Raw genomic sequence first — 16,563 nt, 5'->3', positions numbered from 1 at the left:
AACTTCACCAACCTTCCAGGTTTATCTTAACGATTTTAAATATTCAATGTTCATTTAGGAAGCAAAAAGATTTTCAATTAGAGGAATATTACAGAAGTAATTGTAAAGCTGTGAGGTGAGTTCTGGCTTTTTTTTATGAAGCTATCGCCAACACTTCTTCAATTGGACACAGTGGTGGTGGGTTGGGACCAGTTACCGTCCTCCAAGCAGGCATTCAACTCCTCAAAGCTGGCGGCAGAGTCCTCCTTGTATACCCTCTCGGCCGTAGTTTGGCAGAAATCGAGATCGAAGTCAATGAGAGCTAGCTCTCCGATGAGCTGTTTGTTGAGGTCAGTCGCGTTATTGCCGATGGTATTCAGAATAACAGAATACTCGGGAGCCTAAACGAATCAAAGGGGAAAGGGTTAGATTACACTACGGTATTCCGGGGACTCTTCACTTACGGTCTTGGAATAGCACTCGAAGGCCTTTGTGTTTTCCTTCTCGTACTCGCAACGCATCAGGGCGTCGCAGGTCTCCTTGGCATTTGAGGTGATTCCATTACGGGCGATGCCATAATTGCTGTCGATCAGCCATTTGGCGGCATTGAACTTTTCGACGCAGACCTTGTAATCTTCCTCGTACTGGTCAGAGTGTCCCTTCAGGATGGGCAGGTACCAGTCGAAGCAGTTCATGTTGAGGGTGGTTGCCGTTCGCAGACTCTGCGCATTCATCATGAAGTCGATGAGGCTAGCTGATGGAGCGATCCCGGAGCTGGGCGCTGCGGCGGCCAAGGCGACGAGGGCCAGCAGGAGAGTCGAAGTTTTGAAGAACATTTTGACGCGAACAGCTTGGTAAATGAAGTGTGACTAGAAATGAGAAAAGTTTGCCTTTTATACAATCAAATTGATTTGCTTCCGGCAATTTCTAATCGCCCTATTATCGGGTGTACTTTTTGTTGCCATATTTATTAATATTTTTATACATATGTACGAATAGAAGTAGCGCTCTTATCAAAGCCACACCGCGTTCTTTCCCACACAGGCAGTCGTAAAAAGTTTCGGCAGAAAGCAAGCGTACTACTGGAATTAAGTTAAATGTATCAAATATTTATTAGTCTGCTATCAGGTGGAAAATTGTTATCAGCGAGTTCCGCTTATTCCGGACACAACGGTTATAAAATGATTTGGTAAAAACATGCGTAATTTCTGCCACCTTCAATATGAAAATAATTGTCTAATAAAGTATAGTAAATAATTGATTTATTCATGTTTTGAATTCGAAACGTTTTTTGATGCTATTACCGCCATCTCTCGACAAGAAGCCACACTAAGAGCATCCTGATAATATCTATAGGTTTGAATTTAAATTTGCAACTGCTTCAGTGCAGCCGATACGATAGTTTGTCAGGATAGGGCTGACTGCCGTCTATCGGAATACCAAGAAGGCTCCATGTACACCAATTTCGTGCCTCACCATCTGTTGAATTTGTATAATGTACAAATTATGCTGAGGGTCGAAATTTGTACATCAAAGCTCCTAATTAAGAGTAGCACCGATAGAGGGCGCTTCGGCCAAGACGAGCAAACTACCGCATCTGGAACATGTGACCATTGTGTGACCCCTTGTGGACAGAGGGCGACAATAGAGATAAAAGCCGTTGCGGGTTCAAATGTTGAAGCCACAAATTACACTACCCGACAAAATTTCACTTTTAACAAACGCTGCCAACCAAACCGACTTTTTCTGATGAACTGATGGCTCTACCTTTTTTTTTTTTAATTATGATTTTTTTCCTTAGTCGAATTAGAAGTCAACATTTTGTAAAAATTACCGCTCAAAAATCCATATTTTTGCAATGACATAGTTTCTGAGAACTAGTCGACAAACAAGACGAACAGACAGACACGGCTATATCGACTCTTCCATTGATGCTGATCAATAATATATTTACTTGATGGTAACACTATTCTGTGTGTTACATATGTACATACATACATCCACTCTTGTGCAGATTTACAGTATACCCGGTTTACTCTTCGAGTACCAGGTATAAAAATAGGTTTGGTTCGATGCGGAAAAATGGTTTCGGGTAGTTTTATGTATTAGAATCGATGTTCATATTGATGTTCCACCAATAACGGATGTTTTTGCCTAAACATTTTATGACTGTTGTATTCTGAAGAGTGCGGCAAATTTGTTTGTATAACCGGCAGTATAAGTTCCTAAATTTGTCTACCTTCCGCAGGATAGTAGGTTAATAAAAAATTACTTACAAAATGTATTGGTGGATGACGTAATTTCAGGAATTATGCTTGCTTTCTTCCGAAACTTTTGACGACTACCTGTGGGGGGAAGAACGCGGCGTGGATTACTTATATTCGTACATATGTATACAAATATTAATAAATATGGCAACAAAAAGTACACCCGATAATAGGGCGATTAGAAATTGCCGGAAGCAAATCAATTTGATTGTATAAAAGGCAAACTTTTCTCATTTCTAGTCACACTTCATTTACCAAGCTGTTCGCGTCAAAATGTTCTTCAAAACTTCGACTCTCCTGCTGGCCCTCGTCGCCTTGGCCGCCGCAGCGCCCATCTCCGGGATCGCTCCATCAGCTAGCCTCATCGACTTCATGATGCATGCGCAGAGTCTGCGAACGGCCACCACCCTCAACATGAACTGCTTCGACTGGTACCTGCCCATCCTGAAGGGACACTCTGACCAGTACGAGGAAGATTACAAGGTCTGCGTCGAAAAGTTCAATGCCGCCAAATGGCTGATCGACAGCAATTATGGCATCGCCCGTAATGGAATCACCTCAAATGCCAAGGAGACCTGCGACGCCCTGATGCGTTGCGAGTACGAGAAGGAAAACACAAAGGCCTTCGAGTGCTATTCCAAGACCGTAAGTGAAGAGTCCCCGGAATACCGTAGTGTAATCTAACCCTTTCCCCTTTGATTCGTTTAGGCTCCCGAGTATTCTGTTATTCTGAATACCATCGGCAATAACGCGACTGACCTCAACAAACAGCTCATCGGAGAGCTAGCTCTCATTGACTTCGATCTCGATTTCTGCCAAACTACGGCCGAGAGGGTATACAAGGAGGACTCTGCCGCCAGCTTTGAGGAGTTGAATGCCTGCTTGGAGGACGGTAACTGGTCCCAACCCACCACCACTGTGTCCAATTGAAGAAGTGTTGGCGATAGCTTCATAAAAAAGAGCCAGAACTCACCTCACAGGTTTACAATTACTTCTGTAATATTCCTCTAATTGAACATCCGTTTGCAATGTTCCTAAATGAACATTGAATATTTAAGTCGTTAAGATAAACTTTGAAGTTTGAAGAAGTTTATTTATAATACAAGAATGTGCAGAAATAATAAACACGTTCGAAGACAACATTAATTTTTGAGCCTATTAATAAAAATAATGCCAGAACCTGATGTGCGATGAGCCTATGTATAAATAGGGGCAGGGCGATCGATGTCACGCATCGATCATTGTTCAGAAGAGCATCGCTGCCGGAACGGCAATTAATTATTCTGCTAATTTTTCTGTTTCGGCAAAATGCAAGCGTAGTTGTGAAATCACGTCAATCTACCAAAATATTTTAAAATTCAATTTATCTATATTTNGGATCGCTCCATCAGCTAGCCTCATCGACTTCATGATGAATGCGCAGAGTCTGCGAACGGCAACCACCCTCAACATGAACTGCTTCGACTGGTACCTGCCCATCCTGAAGGGACACTCTGACCAGTACGAGGAAGATTACAAGGTCTGCGTCGAAAAGTTCAATGCCGCCAAATGGCTGATCGACAGCAATTATGGCATCGCCCGTAATGGAATCACCTCAAATGCCAAGGAGACCTGCGACGCCCTGATGCGTTGCGAGTACGAGAAGGAAAACACAAAGGCCTTCGAGTGCTATTCCAAGACCGTAAGTGAAGAGTCCCCGGAATACCGTAGTGTAATCTAACCCTTTCCCCTTTGATTCGTTTAGGCTCCCGAGTATTCTGTTATTCTGAATACCATCGGCAATAACGCGACTGACCTCAACAAACAGCTCATCGGAGAGCTAGCTCTCATTGACTTCGATCTCGATTTCTGCCAAACTACGGCCGAGAGGGTATACAAGGAGGACTCTGCCGCCAGCTTTGAGGAGTTGAATGCCTGCTTGGAGGACGGTAACTGGTCCCAACCCACCACCACTGTGTCCAATTGAAGAAGTGTTGGCGATAGCTTCATAAAAAAAAGCCAGAACTCACCTCACAGCTTTACAATTACTTCTGTAATATTCCTCTAATTGAAAATCTTTTTGCTTCCTAAATGAACATTGAATATTTAAAATCGTTAAGATAAACCTGGAAGGTTGGTGAAGTTTTTCTATAAAACAGGAATGTGCACAAAAAGTAAACTTTTTCGAAGATAACATTAAGACATAAGTTTGATTGTTTAAACTAATAAGAAAAACAAGCGCAGCGTGTAATTAAAAGATAATGGCAGAAGTCGGATGTGCGATGGGCCTCTATATAAATACGGGCAGGGCGTTCGATGTCAGGCTAGTTTTGTTCCAAACATGTATCAGAAGTCATACCCGATCGTGGTGCTCTCGCTATGCCTGAGCGTTGTCCTGGCCGGCCGCCTGCAAGCGCCACCCCACAAGCCGCAGGCCCACATCCAGGAGCTGAAGGCGGAGAGCCAGGACCTGGCCAGTGCACATAGCCTGGGGTCGAACCTTTGCTTCAGCATCTACCGTCCCGTCATGGATAACATTAACGCCGCATACGAAACCGATTTCGAGGCCTGCATCAACAGCTATGAAAACGCGAGCCTCGCCGTCGACGCCAAGTACACTTCTGCTTTCGAGGAGATCGTGAATAATGCCGAGAGGTCGTGCAGAAACCTGCATGCGTGTCAATATTGGTCATATTCGAAAATGCCCCTCGAGGATGTGTTGTCAGGACTCGATTGCGCCACCACTGTGGTACGTACTTGGCAATTGTGCACCATAGAAATATTCGTTTACAGGCTCCGATTCCTTTCAGGCTGGCGATGATGCCAAGATCTTTTACAATATTTCGAACACTGCCACGGAGCTCGGTGCTAAGATTCAGGCGGACTATCTCTCCATCGAGAGTAGGAAGGACTTGTGCGTGAACGATGCCGAGAGGACATATGTGGAGGGCACAACGAGCATCTATGAGCAGTTGAATGCTTGCTTAAGGGGCGATACTGTACCAACCCCATTCCCGGCCACACCAATACCACCAGATACATTACAAACGAGTTTTAGTAATATTAAGGCTCAGTCCTAAGATATATTTGTAAATTCAATAAATAAAAACCTCGAGCAAATATAATTTCTAGTTCAAATATTTAATATTTCATTCTTGATGGAGATTTCATTCTCTAGAGACCGTTAAGACTTTTTTGGTGCGGTTTTAATATGATTTCGCTAAAAAGCAGATCACACGAAAACGTCGAAGGACGATACATTTCAACTGCCAGGGCTTTAAATTCATTGAAATCAAAATGGGCCACAGTGTGCAGCTCCTTGAAATTTTAAAATAATTTAAAATAAAACTAAATTCTTTCTACAAACCTAAAGTGGCGCATTTGAAGCGTTATACGAAAAATGAAATGAGAATAGGAAATTTCTGGTTCACAATTTGAAGAGTTTTAGACACGACGTTAGTTCGTCCTTAAAATGTTTTATATTTGTGATGTGATCAAGCTGTTAAGTATGGATTGGAATATAGTTTATGGATCTCTCCGTCAAACTACATTAAAAATCCTTACAATTTGTTTGATTTATTGAAAATGCAGAGCCACTGTAGGAGCCCGATCTGAGAAGATGGTAGGACAACTGTCGGAACGGTAGACCAATTACATAAGATGGTGCAAAATCAACAAAGACACTTATTATAGCTTGATGAGCTATTAGTTCTGTAGAATTCTGTATGTACAAAATCACCCGAGACACGATTTTGTCCGTTTGTACGCAGGGCTAAGATAGAATCCTCGAGCTAGAACATCTTATTTAATTGGAAGTGTTTGCAGAAGTTGGCCGGAAGGATTGATAACAACAATTAATTAAGATACAATACTATCTTCTAGACTCGACATTTCCCCCGACAAGACACAATTAAAGCAGATAAAGATTATGTTCTCCCTCGATAGCTATAAAAGCCACCAGCACTTATCCATTTCTATCCAATTGGGAGTTCGACTAGTGAGACCTCGCAATGCTTTTCAAATACGCCCTGTTGATGGCCATGCTCGTCCTGGGCCTGGCGCTGGGTTCTTTACCGAAGCTCAAGCGTCCAACGACTCCGAAGATTCATAGCTTGGAGCAACAGTCAGAGCTTCTTTCCGTCCAGAATCCCTCGAGGACGCAAATTTGTTTTGGCTACTATGGACCCAAGCTAAATACAGTTTCCAGCAAATACGAGTTTGATTATTTGGCGTGCACCGACTCCTTCGAGAAGTCTAGCCAGGCGATATACTGCAACTGGAACAGTACGCTCTATGGACTAGCAAGCCAAGCAGACTATGGATGCAATACCTTCGCCGACTGCTCTACAATTGTTGATTATGTGGAGGCCTTTGAGTGCTTCGCCAGATGGGTAAGTGGACGATGTCAGTTGCGTTTTATCGAGAAGAAGTCACATTTTGGGTGTCTCTCGGTGTCTCTCTCTCTCTCTCTCTCTCTGGATGTTTTGCAGGGGGCCCAAGAGTCCAAGACGATGTATGCAATTTCGGCAAACGCCACAGAATCGGCTGCCACCATTCAGATGCAACTACAGACGAAGGAGAACCAGCTGGCTATATGTGTGAATGAAGCTGACAGATACTTCGTGGAGGATACAACCGCCATGTATGAGGAATTGAACGCCTGCCTCAATGGTCTCCCAGTGGGCTATACTACATCTGCACCCACAACTATTATAGATTATCAAACGACAGGATTTTAGTGTAACCAACTTGAAGAGTAACAAATAAATCAGAAGGAATATTATTCCCATATCAATTTCCATAGCCGTTCTCCCCTTGGACCACCCGAAACCGAAACTATCCAACTAATTTCTTTTATGTCAACATTTTACGACAAAGTTGTTCCCACAGCCAGGTCAAGATGAACTGACCGATATCGTGAATCGGGATCAATGGCTCAATGGTCCCTGTGCGTGTACGTGTGCACATCCTTATCCTCTGGCACTGCCACGCCCAGCAACGTGTGGCAGGTACATGCGGAAATCAGTTCGAGTCGGAGCCAAGAGTCAGTTTGCCTTTGAAAAGTTGCCGACATTCTTTCTTGACGGGTTCCCAAATTTTGCGCTTAATTAATTGTGAAATATGGGCTGTAAAATCAATTGACAATTGCGATTTTTGCCTTTGCTCACAATTGAGTTGTAATCGTAAGCCGCGTTGGCCAGCTCAACTTATGCAAGTGGAGTCGTGGCCAAGTAGGCGTCAAACTGTTGCTCTTGTTGTGGCTGGTGAGGCTGTTGCTGTTGCTGTTGTTGTTGTTGTTGTTGTTGTTGGTGGTGGAAAGGATCGTCGAACTCTGGAACGGGGCTGCGTTCATTTGCCGGCCGATACGACGACTACGTCGATGGAACTACTCGTACAATTGCCAGTCATGTCTTCATAAATTTTATTGAATTGAACCGCCTGCCGCCTGGCGGGGCCTGGACGTGGACGGGCCCAGACCTGGGCAGACGGGGCAGGCATTCAGTCTTCAACATGCGCCAAAAACATACAAAACGGCTCCGCGTTTGAGCGGAGACGGAGTCGCAGGAGGATGAAGGCTTGGGGGTCGCCTGAACTGGGCTGGCCAACGAGCGGGGGAGGAGGAGGAGTGCCAGTTCCAGTGCCAGTGCCAGTGCCTAGAGTCGGCCTTTGGGGGCTTGCGTCTATTCCGACCATTTCATCTTTCGCCGACGGCGTATGGCTCATGTTGTACGTAGCCTTAAATTGAATCGTTACAAATTTTGTTGCTCGTTATAGCAAGCGTTTTATTGCTCAACCAGTTTCGGCTCAATCGCCAATGCAAAGCAGACGCAGGCATCGTCATCGACATCGCCATCGGGACCAGAGATCGGGCCCAGAGCCAAAACCAATCCGGAGATTATGATCGCTAAATGGTACAGAGTCCCAGTTACAGAACCTCGCCCTCACCCTTGCCCTCATTCGGATCTGATCTACAGCAGAGGCCTCCGCAAACGGTAGTCTCTCGGGTACGCCCAGGTTGCTGGCAGCGTTTAATAACTTCATTAAATGCCCTTTGATATTTATGCCAGACACACTTATTTATGTCCCGAACTCTCTCTTATCGCCGGACAGATCGGCAGGACAGGTAGCCGGACGGTAGGCCGGGGGAACTCTATAAATTACATAATCATCTGATAAATGAAACTGTTTACAAGCCAAGGCTCGAGGCCGAGACCAGCACGCCCACAGTAGCCACCACGGAGACGAGGAATAGGTCGCACGGCAGCGGCGCTCGACAGCGGTGATCGACAATTCCTAGTCGGTTGTCCTCACGATTAGTCTCTTTTCTGATGTTTTATTTAGTTATATTTTGATGGTGTTCGGTTTTTAAAAAAACAGCCCCGAGTCAGAGCTAATTGCTCTAATTTCCAGCTAAGCAGACGCGATCCTGACATTCCTCTTGGGTCGCTGTATCCGTATCTGTCGCTCGGCATGCCATAAATATCGACTCTTGATCGGATCAGCGATCAGCGCAGCTTGCGCTGGCCGATGCTTATCAAACAGGGCCTGAGCCCTGTCCTGGGATCCGAATTTGTCTCCGACTTTTTGTTTTATTTTGTTTTACTCCTTTTTTTTTGTCTTTTGGCTGTCGTCGGGTCTTTTTGCAAACAATGGTCTGTGGCCGGCATTTGAATTTGACTTGGCCAAGCTCCAGCTTCAGCGACAAAGATTTATTACGCCCAATGCCCTACAATCTTAAGGGGCCATTGCACTGGCTCTCCTTATCGCGGACAGTTCTCAGCCACTCAACTATGGGGAGCACGTGGCAACGCGAACTCGAGCACTACTTGAGGCCTGTAATCAGAACTTTGATAATACAAACGACTCATAATTGATCAGCTAATTGGGGCTGGTGTTGAACTGAAATCGGTAGCATGAAATGTGCACTTTTTAATCTGCTAAAAGAGTTTCTTTTTATATATTCTAGAGCCAGATATATATTCTTAATTAAGATATTCTTAATTCTAGTAAATTACTGTGCGAATGAATATGGGAATATTAATTCAAGAGCATTTAGTCTTCGTCTTGATTGAGATTTGTTTTGAAGTTTGAACTGCCGCTGTGATTTTTGCGTATTTTTTCCCCCAATAAGAACATAAGAAAATAAACCGAAAAGTGATCGATATGCGGCAACCATCCGACAGAACTTCGTTATCGTTCACATTGTTGCTGGCTGTGTGGAGCAGAGCACAGCACAAAATTATTATGTATCTCGAAGCGATTAACAGACGCATTTCAATTTTATTGCGCCAGATCATTATCGGAGCGCAGATTGAATGAACCCTTTTTTCCCTGTTGTTTCTGCCGCTGAGGCTGAAAACTGTTCGACAACAAATCATTAGATCATGGTCATGATCTTAACAAAATGGTAATAATAAAAACGAAACACACACAAAAAGACAGCAACAGAAACCGAAACCAAAACCGTCAAGAAAAGCCAGCCAGGCGAATTTGGCATCAAAGACAAGCCGAAATTAACATCAAGGCGCGAAGAGAAACTTTCGTTTCCTTTCCAGCTCGGGTCTGTCCCCTGATTTCACCTAGTGCCACACTTTGGCCAATGCCAATGGCCAAAGGAGAACACCATCCACATGATCATTGGGATGATCATCTTCAGCTAAGCTGAGACGTGCCATTGCGGGTGGCTTTGCTGATTAGACAACAAGTGTCTAGGCGGTCTTTTCAAAAGCCAAATCCACTAATGAGATGGCCAAATGCACAGAAAAAGAGCCAACAAAGCCCCATTCAGAAGGTGTGAAAATCGATTGTAACACCAACTGAGGCCTGAGGCAGAGTCAGAGGCGGAGGCCCAGTGAGCAAATAAATTAATCAAAAGGAAATCGGCGTTAAAAGCAAATGAGTTACCCACCGTTGACGGCTAATTCACATATGATTTATTTTATAAATTAGGCATCCGGCAGCAGAGACAGAGGCAGTGCCGCAGCAGCCACAACAGCAGAGATCAAAGATGGAACGCAGATCGGGAATCGCACTTAGCTCCATTCGGTTGTCAAATAATCGCTGGCTTTTTGATCCCACCGCCTCTGAGCTGAGCTCCTCTTTGGTGAGCGTTCACCTGCGACAAAGCACTTCGGAAGCGGCTTCTGTGGCCAAAAACCCAAAACGAAACGGTTTAATTTGTTTGTGCAGCGGCAGCGTTTGGTAATGAAACGCTAAGTGGCCAACAGTTGTTTAACCAAGGGCCAAAACTGTTTACTTTTGCCGGATTCGCCTGACAAATTGTTTGACTCTGACTCTGACTCTGACTTCGACTCCGGCTCGAAAATTGGCTGGCAAAAGGGTTCTTGGGTTGAGAAGTCCTCTCCTTCCATTCAAATCTCCCATCGCTGTTCAGCATTTATCAATTTAAGAACACAACTTTATCGCTTAATCCCCGACTTTTCCAATTATGGCACTAAGAATATGTTTTCCCCCCCCAACAGCCCTATAAGCTTCTGGGGGCACTGTTTGCTTTGAAATTGATTTACTCCAGAGGAGGGTTAACCACCCGTAGCCAGAAAAAAGGCAGCCAGCCAGCCAGCAGCAAACGCCCGACCTCTGTTTATCCCATTCGTGCCACCCCTCAACGCGCAGCTCTATGATATATGTAATTTTGATAACGAGAGCATTTAACCCAGTGAGGAGAGGCCAGGGCATCCCCAGATTCTCCCATCATTTGCCCGCCTAACGACCGCCAGTCCCACTCCACTCTCATTCCCATTCCCATTCCCATTCTCAATCCCTTTACCAACGAGCAAATCCCAAGAACCCACAAACCACCCCCACGCACAGGAAAGTCTCCGTGCCATGTCTGGTGGTGGTGGGTGCCAGTGCCACCACATCATCCTGTTGAACTCCCTCTCCGTCTGTCGACGCATATTAATCCAATTATCATGCACTGTGCACAAAATCACTTAATCGTTTCGAAATGCGGAAGGCCACACCAGAACGAGGAGGCATTGGGGCTGGGGCTGGGGCTGGTCCATGGCCGTGGGTTCCATTGGTTACACCGAAATGATTACACTTACACCATAGTTCCAGCGGTTCCTGCATAGTATTGCATTTAGTCACTGCTATGCTGATTATGATTGATGGCGACCGACTGCATAGAAGGAAGTACAATAGTGGGAAACGTCGTCTCTGTGACAGCTTCTAAATTGTTTCTAAATGCAATCATATCCAGATTAGAAATAGCGTTAGGACCACGACAATTGAAACAATGCTATACAGAATGGCAATGATTACAAGACAGTTTACATAACACATTTTCACATCCATCGTTGAGCTGAAATATTACAGAATAACATTGAAAAATAGAAAGTGGCCTAGGAATAAGTTTAGATCAATTGGTGCATTTCCAATTAGTATATCTATTTTCAACCCTTTCAGATCAGAGCTGAGCTGAGGAGTTGCCCGAATATTTCGCAGCAAACATCCCACGAGCCTTTAACGAGAGAGAAACAATTTGATTTAATTAAAAAATTATGGGATTACATACATTAATGCTTGTCAAGGCAATATATATGCAAATTTCCCATACACACACACACACGTAGACAGAAAGAGAAAGAGAAAAGAGGATGACAGGCAGCAGACTGCGGCGAGTGTCGCATATTAAAGAATATTTTATTTGCTTTTATTACACAGCACGCCCCTTATAGTTCACCCTTACCATTTCCCTTCCCCTCGCACATCCACAGTCCCAACAACACCACCACCGCGCTCCTGTCCGGCAATACCTCCGTCCACCACTCTGTACTTTCGCCTCCTCTCACGTACCGGAAACTTGCAGCGCAGACGCTGATGATATGGAACAAAACTGAGAAAAAATGACAAGAAAAAAAGTCATAGTTATTGTTCCGACTAAGAGTTACCCATTACTTGGATCCACCTGAATTAGGATGTCATCGCTGGCATCTCTCTTTACTCAACATGCAAACTAGAATCTGTTACATCATACCCTTAGGGCAACACTCTACGGTATAATAAAAACGAATAAAAGAAAAGGAGACGGAGACGGCAGCCCACAATGAGGCTGAGAATCTAATAAATTGTGGCACTGTCACTTGGCTTAGTGAAGGATAACTGGCCACACGCCCTCTGCCAGCAAACAGGACCACCAGCAGCAGCAGCACCAACAACAAACAGTTACAACATTGTGCAGCAAGGGCTCATCAAAAATTCATAACGCGCCACGTAATAAAAATTATTCAAATTTTTCGCAGCCACCAACGAGGGGGCGGGCGGTCAGAGGCAGATGATGGGTTGGCATGGGTCGATTGTGGGTTTTGGCAGAGTCAACGAAATTGCGGTGATGTTTCATGAGGATGGCTAGCAAAAGGCAAGCGACAAATGCTGAAAAAGGACAAATCACACCCTCGATTATGATGCGCAAACATATAAATACATACATACTTGTACGTACGTATCGTGGCAGGAGTCGTGGAGATGAAGTCAGATTCGGGCACGGATGCGGACTTGGGTCGTGTGGCCAAACGGAAATTGAATGATTTTGCGCAACAGTCGCGGAAGTTGCTACTTTATAGTCATTTAGTGGTTGGACGACAGCCAGGCAGGACAATGCATCAGGGGCTTATCACATGCCAGGCTTCAGTCTCTGTCACAAGGGGATTATGGCCATCAAACCGCACTCGTGAAAGGGCGCTAGAGCCAGACCCAGAGAATATTGGTAAAATTTTAGAGAAATCGAAACCTCGACTAGGATGTCCGATAGCAAAGTCAAAGTGCCGCAGGACGACACCGACAGCGTTGTCGCTTCCAAGAGGCGACGCTGTTTCCGCCGGAAATGTAATTTGATACTTTTACAGCTTCGCACGAGTATCGCGAGCATCGAGCCGGTAAAGGGGTGTCCGCTTTCCCCCGGCGATCCACCTCTTCCTCGAAAGGCACGCTAATTTCTGCAATTGACTTTTAAGCCTCGGTCGCGGAAGCTGGCCCACGGTGGGAGGCTACGCTCTGCCACGGCGCCTGTCCCACCGACACAACGCACATAACGAGCTCCTTTTTTGTGCACAAAAATTGTGCATTTCAACTCAATTTCCTCTTGCATGCGAAATTGCACAGATATATGGAGGAGGGTGGAGTAGAGCTAGCGATTGATGAGGGCCTAGACCAGCATTGGCCAAGAGCCAATAGCCAGGAACGAGAAGAGCTGAATGAATGTCATGGCATACCTGCATGTGGTACAGTAGTCACAGCTTAGGTTGGAATACCTGAACTATCTTTATACTCGTGAACCTTTGAGTCGCCTTGGCTTTCTCTGCTAGCTGGTGTCCACCGTGTGTGTGCCATATATTGCCAATTCTGTTGGCAAGTTTCCATGGCCTGTTTTTGGCTATTCAATGAATCGCTTCGGCTCCAGCTCCAGCTCTGGCTGTGGCTGTGGCTCCGACTCTCCTGTCTCCGTGGTGATGTCTGTGAGTGAGTGAACTGTCACAATTGACGTGGGGCGTATAAATTTTACATTTAACGAAAACGTAATCGAATTGAGCGCGCTGTATATGGCCAGGCAGAGGAGCCACCACTCATCCAGGCAGCCAGGCATCCATTCAGCCCGGCCAGACATCCAGTTAGGCCCATCCAGTTAGGCAAGCTGGCCAAATCCAGCTCTCTACCCCTCACCGTCACTCTCTTTAGATATATCTCTGTCTCTCTCTCTCGCCATGTCTGCGTTATGAAGACATCAGGCGAGGCGCACGGCAATTTGTGGGACGCCACTGAGGAGCATTGGGAGGGTGGACTATGCCAATTTGATGGCAGCATGCACAGAATGCATTTATCAAGCCGGATTGTTGGGCATCGCTGCAGCCCGATTCAAATCTTTTGGGCCGTGTGCATTCCCAGGCTCACATTATTAACTGCGCGGATGCGTGTAATGGGCCACCTTGGAAAATAATCATCATAATGGCAGGGAGCGGGAGCGTACATAATCAAGTCGAATTCAAATCCGTGGAGCTACCGTCGCCTGGGGACACATTTGGCCAACGTTTTTCAATCAGCATAAAAATTTATCAAATCAAATTCAAATACTTGAAAATACCTGAATAAAAACGTGCGAATCAAATGCAAAATACTCGCTGTTACGGCTGATGCTGATGCAGATGTTGATGTGTATAAAAATCGCATGACAATCAAATGCTGCTGCGATCCGGATGGAAATGAGTGCCGGAGGACGTGATGCTTGTTCGGGTGCAAAATTTGCATGTGAAAAGATTTCGTTTCCATCAAAATGTCGTTTGGCTGTGCTAACAAAGTTAAATGGAATTCAAATCGATTAAAATGAAATCAAATCCAATCACCAGGCCAATCCAAAGGCAGCTTTGTTTGCCTTCTGGGCAAATGGGCAAATCATTGTCGGCGGTGGAGGCTGAAGGATATCCATCGCCCCGCCATGGGCTTTGCATTTGATTCCTGGCTCTGCCAGCTGCTCACAAATCGTTTAACTCAAATTGACTTGTCAATATTTAATTAGGCGTTGGCCGGGTAACAAGATGCGGGTACTGCTGGCTTTGATGTCTCCTCGCTTCCTGCGGATTAGTTGGCGGTTTCCTTTACTCCCTGTTTGCCGTTCGCCCTCACTCTCTCAGCGCATAAACACACACACAGTTCGTGTGTATGTGTGTGTTCTGTACTAACTCGGGAAGCCACTTGAGGACCTGATTCATCAGGCGCTCGGGCGTATGCGCAATCCAATCACATTCCAAGAGCAGAAGCAGCAGCAGCAGCAGCAGCAGCATGAACTTCATCAATCAATCAATCGATATGGCAAACATTTAACACAATTTCTTCTCTTCTCACAATAAATGTCAAATGCTTCTTAATACAATTAAAGACCTTTGCCATATCGCTGGTACGAGTGAGTACTAGCATCAAGGCATTAAGAGGCTTAATTTTTTGTTGGATCTGACTTTGATTTTGATTTTGGGCAAACGCCTTGTCCCGTCCTTTGTCAAAAGGCACGTGAAAAAACGTGTCCCATTGACATTTAGCTTGATGAATGATCAGAGAAGCTCTAACGAAGAGAGACCCAGAGACTGGACACGGACCGAGTCCGGGCCCTGACTGACTGCTGACACGTGACTGGTGTGGGTATCGGTTTGGGCAAGGGGCTGGTGAGCTTCTGCCTGGGGTTGCAACCATTTGATGTTTGCAAAGAAAAAGTGTGAGTTACGCACAACAAAACTGCAAAAGGATTATGGGAATAAAGGAAATTGCTGAGATTGTTCTGGATTGCTCTCAAAGTAGGATAAGATTGGGTTTGGGATATAGATACGCAAAGAAAAAGAGTTTAATACAGTTTCAATTGGCTTAAATAACGTTCAAATCTTAGAATAACAGAACGCTGTTAAATAGTAAAAAATGGCAAGCTATTGGGTCTGATTTCATGTTCTTATTTTGTTGTTAGATTTGCCATAGCTCTTCAATAATTTTCCAGGTCTCTGTCAATGCCCACACCTTTATTTAGCCACATGTTGTTAACAACATTGTCGATGCCACAATTTGCGGTGTTATTGACAAAAGTGTCATGCGATTCGCAGCCCCATGGCAAGGCAAACACTTGTCACAGCCCAGAATCAGCATCAGCATCAGCATCGGCATGGGCCGCCACTCACATCCGATCTTATTAGCAGCAGGCGTCGTAGCTGTCCCTTGGCGGACAATCTCCATATAAAATTCGATATTCACCATCATTTTGTGTACATTTTTCTTTTGCAAATAGTAAGCAATAGTAAACGGAAATATCGCACAACGCAGGAGAAACTTTTTGTTGTTTCCTGTTGTTGTCAATAACTAATTCGTTTGTCATTTTCCGTTTACATAACATATCAGCAAGCAGAACTAGCCGGAGAAAGAGAGGGAGCACCACAGCCACCGCAATACGCAATTCGAGCAACAAAATGCTGAAATAAGGACAAACTTTTTTCCCCATGCTGCCTTGTGGCTGTGGGTGCTCATGTTGTTGCTGGTACGCTTATCGTTTTCAGGTTTCGACGACAACATTATTGCAAAAGTGTTCGAAACATATTGAAAGCTCAATGCAAACACCCCCCCACGCAGCTTGTCCAAGAGCATTCCACCCTTAAACTGGAAGCTCCTTGTGTTTTCCCTGTGGCTATTGCTCCTGTGGCTGTTATGTAGGCGTTTTCCACACACTTCAAGTGTCAATTCTGTCGTGCGGCTCATAAAATGGCTGACTTTCACACACAGTAGTGTGGCAGAAGGGGGATTGGGGACCCAAAACAGAACAGAACACCCCATAGTCAATGAATCCCGCTTG

At 45.1% G+C, this 16,563-nt stretch overlaps 5 protein-coding genes across 5 annotated transcripts; 4 read left to right on the top strand and 1 right to left on the bottom strand.

Annotated features, from left to right (window-relative positions):
- Nucleotides 1-125: 125 nt before the first annotated feature.
- On the bottom strand, nucleotides 126-866 carry LOC117585572. The gene is made up of 2 exons (XM_034275104.1): nucleotides 444-866; nucleotides 126-380 (listed from the first exon to the last, which is right to left on the bottom strand). The coding sequence occupies exons 1-2, from the start codon at nucleotides 813-815 to the stop codon at nucleotides 159-161; spliced, it is 594 nt and encodes a 197-aa protein (XP_034130995.1). The 5' UTR covers nucleotides 816-866; the 3' UTR covers nucleotides 126-158.
- Nucleotides 867-2,484: 1,618 nt separating this feature from the next.
- LOC117585078 lies at nucleotides 2,485-3,210 on the top strand. The gene is made up of 2 exons (XM_034274343.1): nucleotides 2,485-2,891; nucleotides 2,955-3,210. The coding sequence occupies exons 1-2, from the start codon at nucleotides 2,520-2,522 to the stop codon at nucleotides 3,174-3,176; spliced, it is 594 nt and encodes a 197-aa protein (XP_034130234.1). The 5' UTR covers nucleotides 2,485-2,519; the 3' UTR covers nucleotides 3,177-3,210.
- A 422-nt stretch (nucleotides 3,211-3,632) lies between these two features.
- LOC117585183 lies at nucleotides 3,633-4,251 on the top strand. The gene is made up of 2 exons (XM_034274525.1): nucleotides 3,633-3,927; nucleotides 3,991-4,251. Exons 1-2 carry the CDS (start codon nucleotides 3,655-3,657, stop codon nucleotides 4,210-4,212), a joined length of 495 nt encoding a protein of 164 aa, XP_034130416.1. The 5' UTR covers nucleotides 3,633-3,654; the 3' UTR covers nucleotides 4,213-4,251.
- A 291-nt stretch (nucleotides 4,252-4,542) lies between these two features.
- Nucleotides 4,543-5,332, top strand: LOC117585191. The gene is made up of 2 exons (XM_034274538.1): nucleotides 4,543-4,974; nucleotides 5,036-5,332. The coding sequence occupies exons 1-2, from the start codon at nucleotides 4,567-4,569 to the stop codon at nucleotides 5,303-5,305; spliced, it is 678 nt and encodes a 225-aa protein (XP_034130429.1). The 5' UTR covers nucleotides 4,543-4,566; the 3' UTR covers nucleotides 5,306-5,332.
- Nucleotides 5,333-6,217: 885 nt separating this feature from the next.
- Nucleotides 6,218-6,993, top strand: LOC117585232. Its single transcript, XM_034274626.1, has 2 exons — nucleotides 6,218-6,616; nucleotides 6,716-6,993. The coding sequence occupies exons 1-2, from the start codon at nucleotides 6,236-6,238 to the stop codon at nucleotides 6,962-6,964; spliced, it is 630 nt and encodes a 209-aa protein (XP_034130517.1). The 5' UTR covers nucleotides 6,218-6,235; the 3' UTR covers nucleotides 6,965-6,993.
- Nucleotides 6,994-16,563: the final 9,570 nt, after the last annotated feature.

The sequence above is a fragment of the Drosophila guanche genome, unplaced genomic scaffold (genome assembly GCF_900245975.1).
Source record: "Drosophila guanche unplaced genomic scaffold, DGUA_6, whole genome shotgun sequence".
Taxonomy (NCBI): domain Eukaryota; kingdom Metazoa; phylum Arthropoda; class Insecta; order Diptera; family Drosophilidae; genus Drosophila; species Drosophila guanche.
This window is presented reverse-complemented; position numbering and strand designations above follow the sequence as displayed.

Excerpts from the sequence above, each read along its gene's own strand:
- LOC117585572 (XM_034275104.1), bottom strand. The coding sequence starts at position 815 with ATGTTCTTCAAAACTTCGACTCTCCTGCTGGCCCTCGTCGCCTTGGCC. Across the intron at positions 381-443 it reads TCGAGTGCTATTCCAAGACC|GCTCCCGAGTATTCTGTTAT; the intron begins GTAAGTGAAGAG and ends TGATTCGTTTAG.
- LOC117585078 (XM_034274343.1), top strand. The coding sequence starts at position 2,520 with ATGTTCTTCAAAACTTCGACTCTCCTGCTGGCCCTCGTCGCCTTGGCC. Across the intron at positions 2,892-2,954 it reads TCGAGTGCTATTCCAAGACC|GCTCCCGAGTATTCTGTTAT; the intron begins GTAAGTGAAGAG and ends TGATTCGTTTAG.
- LOC117585183 (XM_034274525.1), top strand. The coding sequence starts at position 3,655 with ATGATGAATGCGCAGAGTCTGCGAACGGCAACCACCCTCAACATGAAC. Across the intron at positions 3,928-3,990 it reads TCGAGTGCTATTCCAAGACC|GCTCCCGAGTATTCTGTTAT; the intron begins GTAAGTGAAGAG and ends TGATTCGTTTAG.
- LOC117585191 (XM_034274538.1), top strand. The coding sequence starts at position 4,567 with ATGTATCAGAAGTCATACCCGATCGTGGTGCTCTCGCTATGCCTGAGC. Across the intron at positions 4,975-5,035 it reads TCGATTGCGCCACCACTGTG|GCTGGCGATGATGCCAAGAT; the intron begins GTACGTACTTGG and ends GATTCCTTTCAG.
- LOC117585232 (XM_034274626.1), top strand. The coding sequence starts at position 6,236 with ATGCTTTTCAAATACGCCCTGTTGATGGCCATGCTCGTCCTGGGCCTG. Across the intron at positions 6,617-6,715 it reads TTGAGTGCTTCGCCAGATGG|GGGGCCCAAGAGTCCAAGAC; the intron begins GTAAGTGGACGA and ends GATGTTTTGCAG.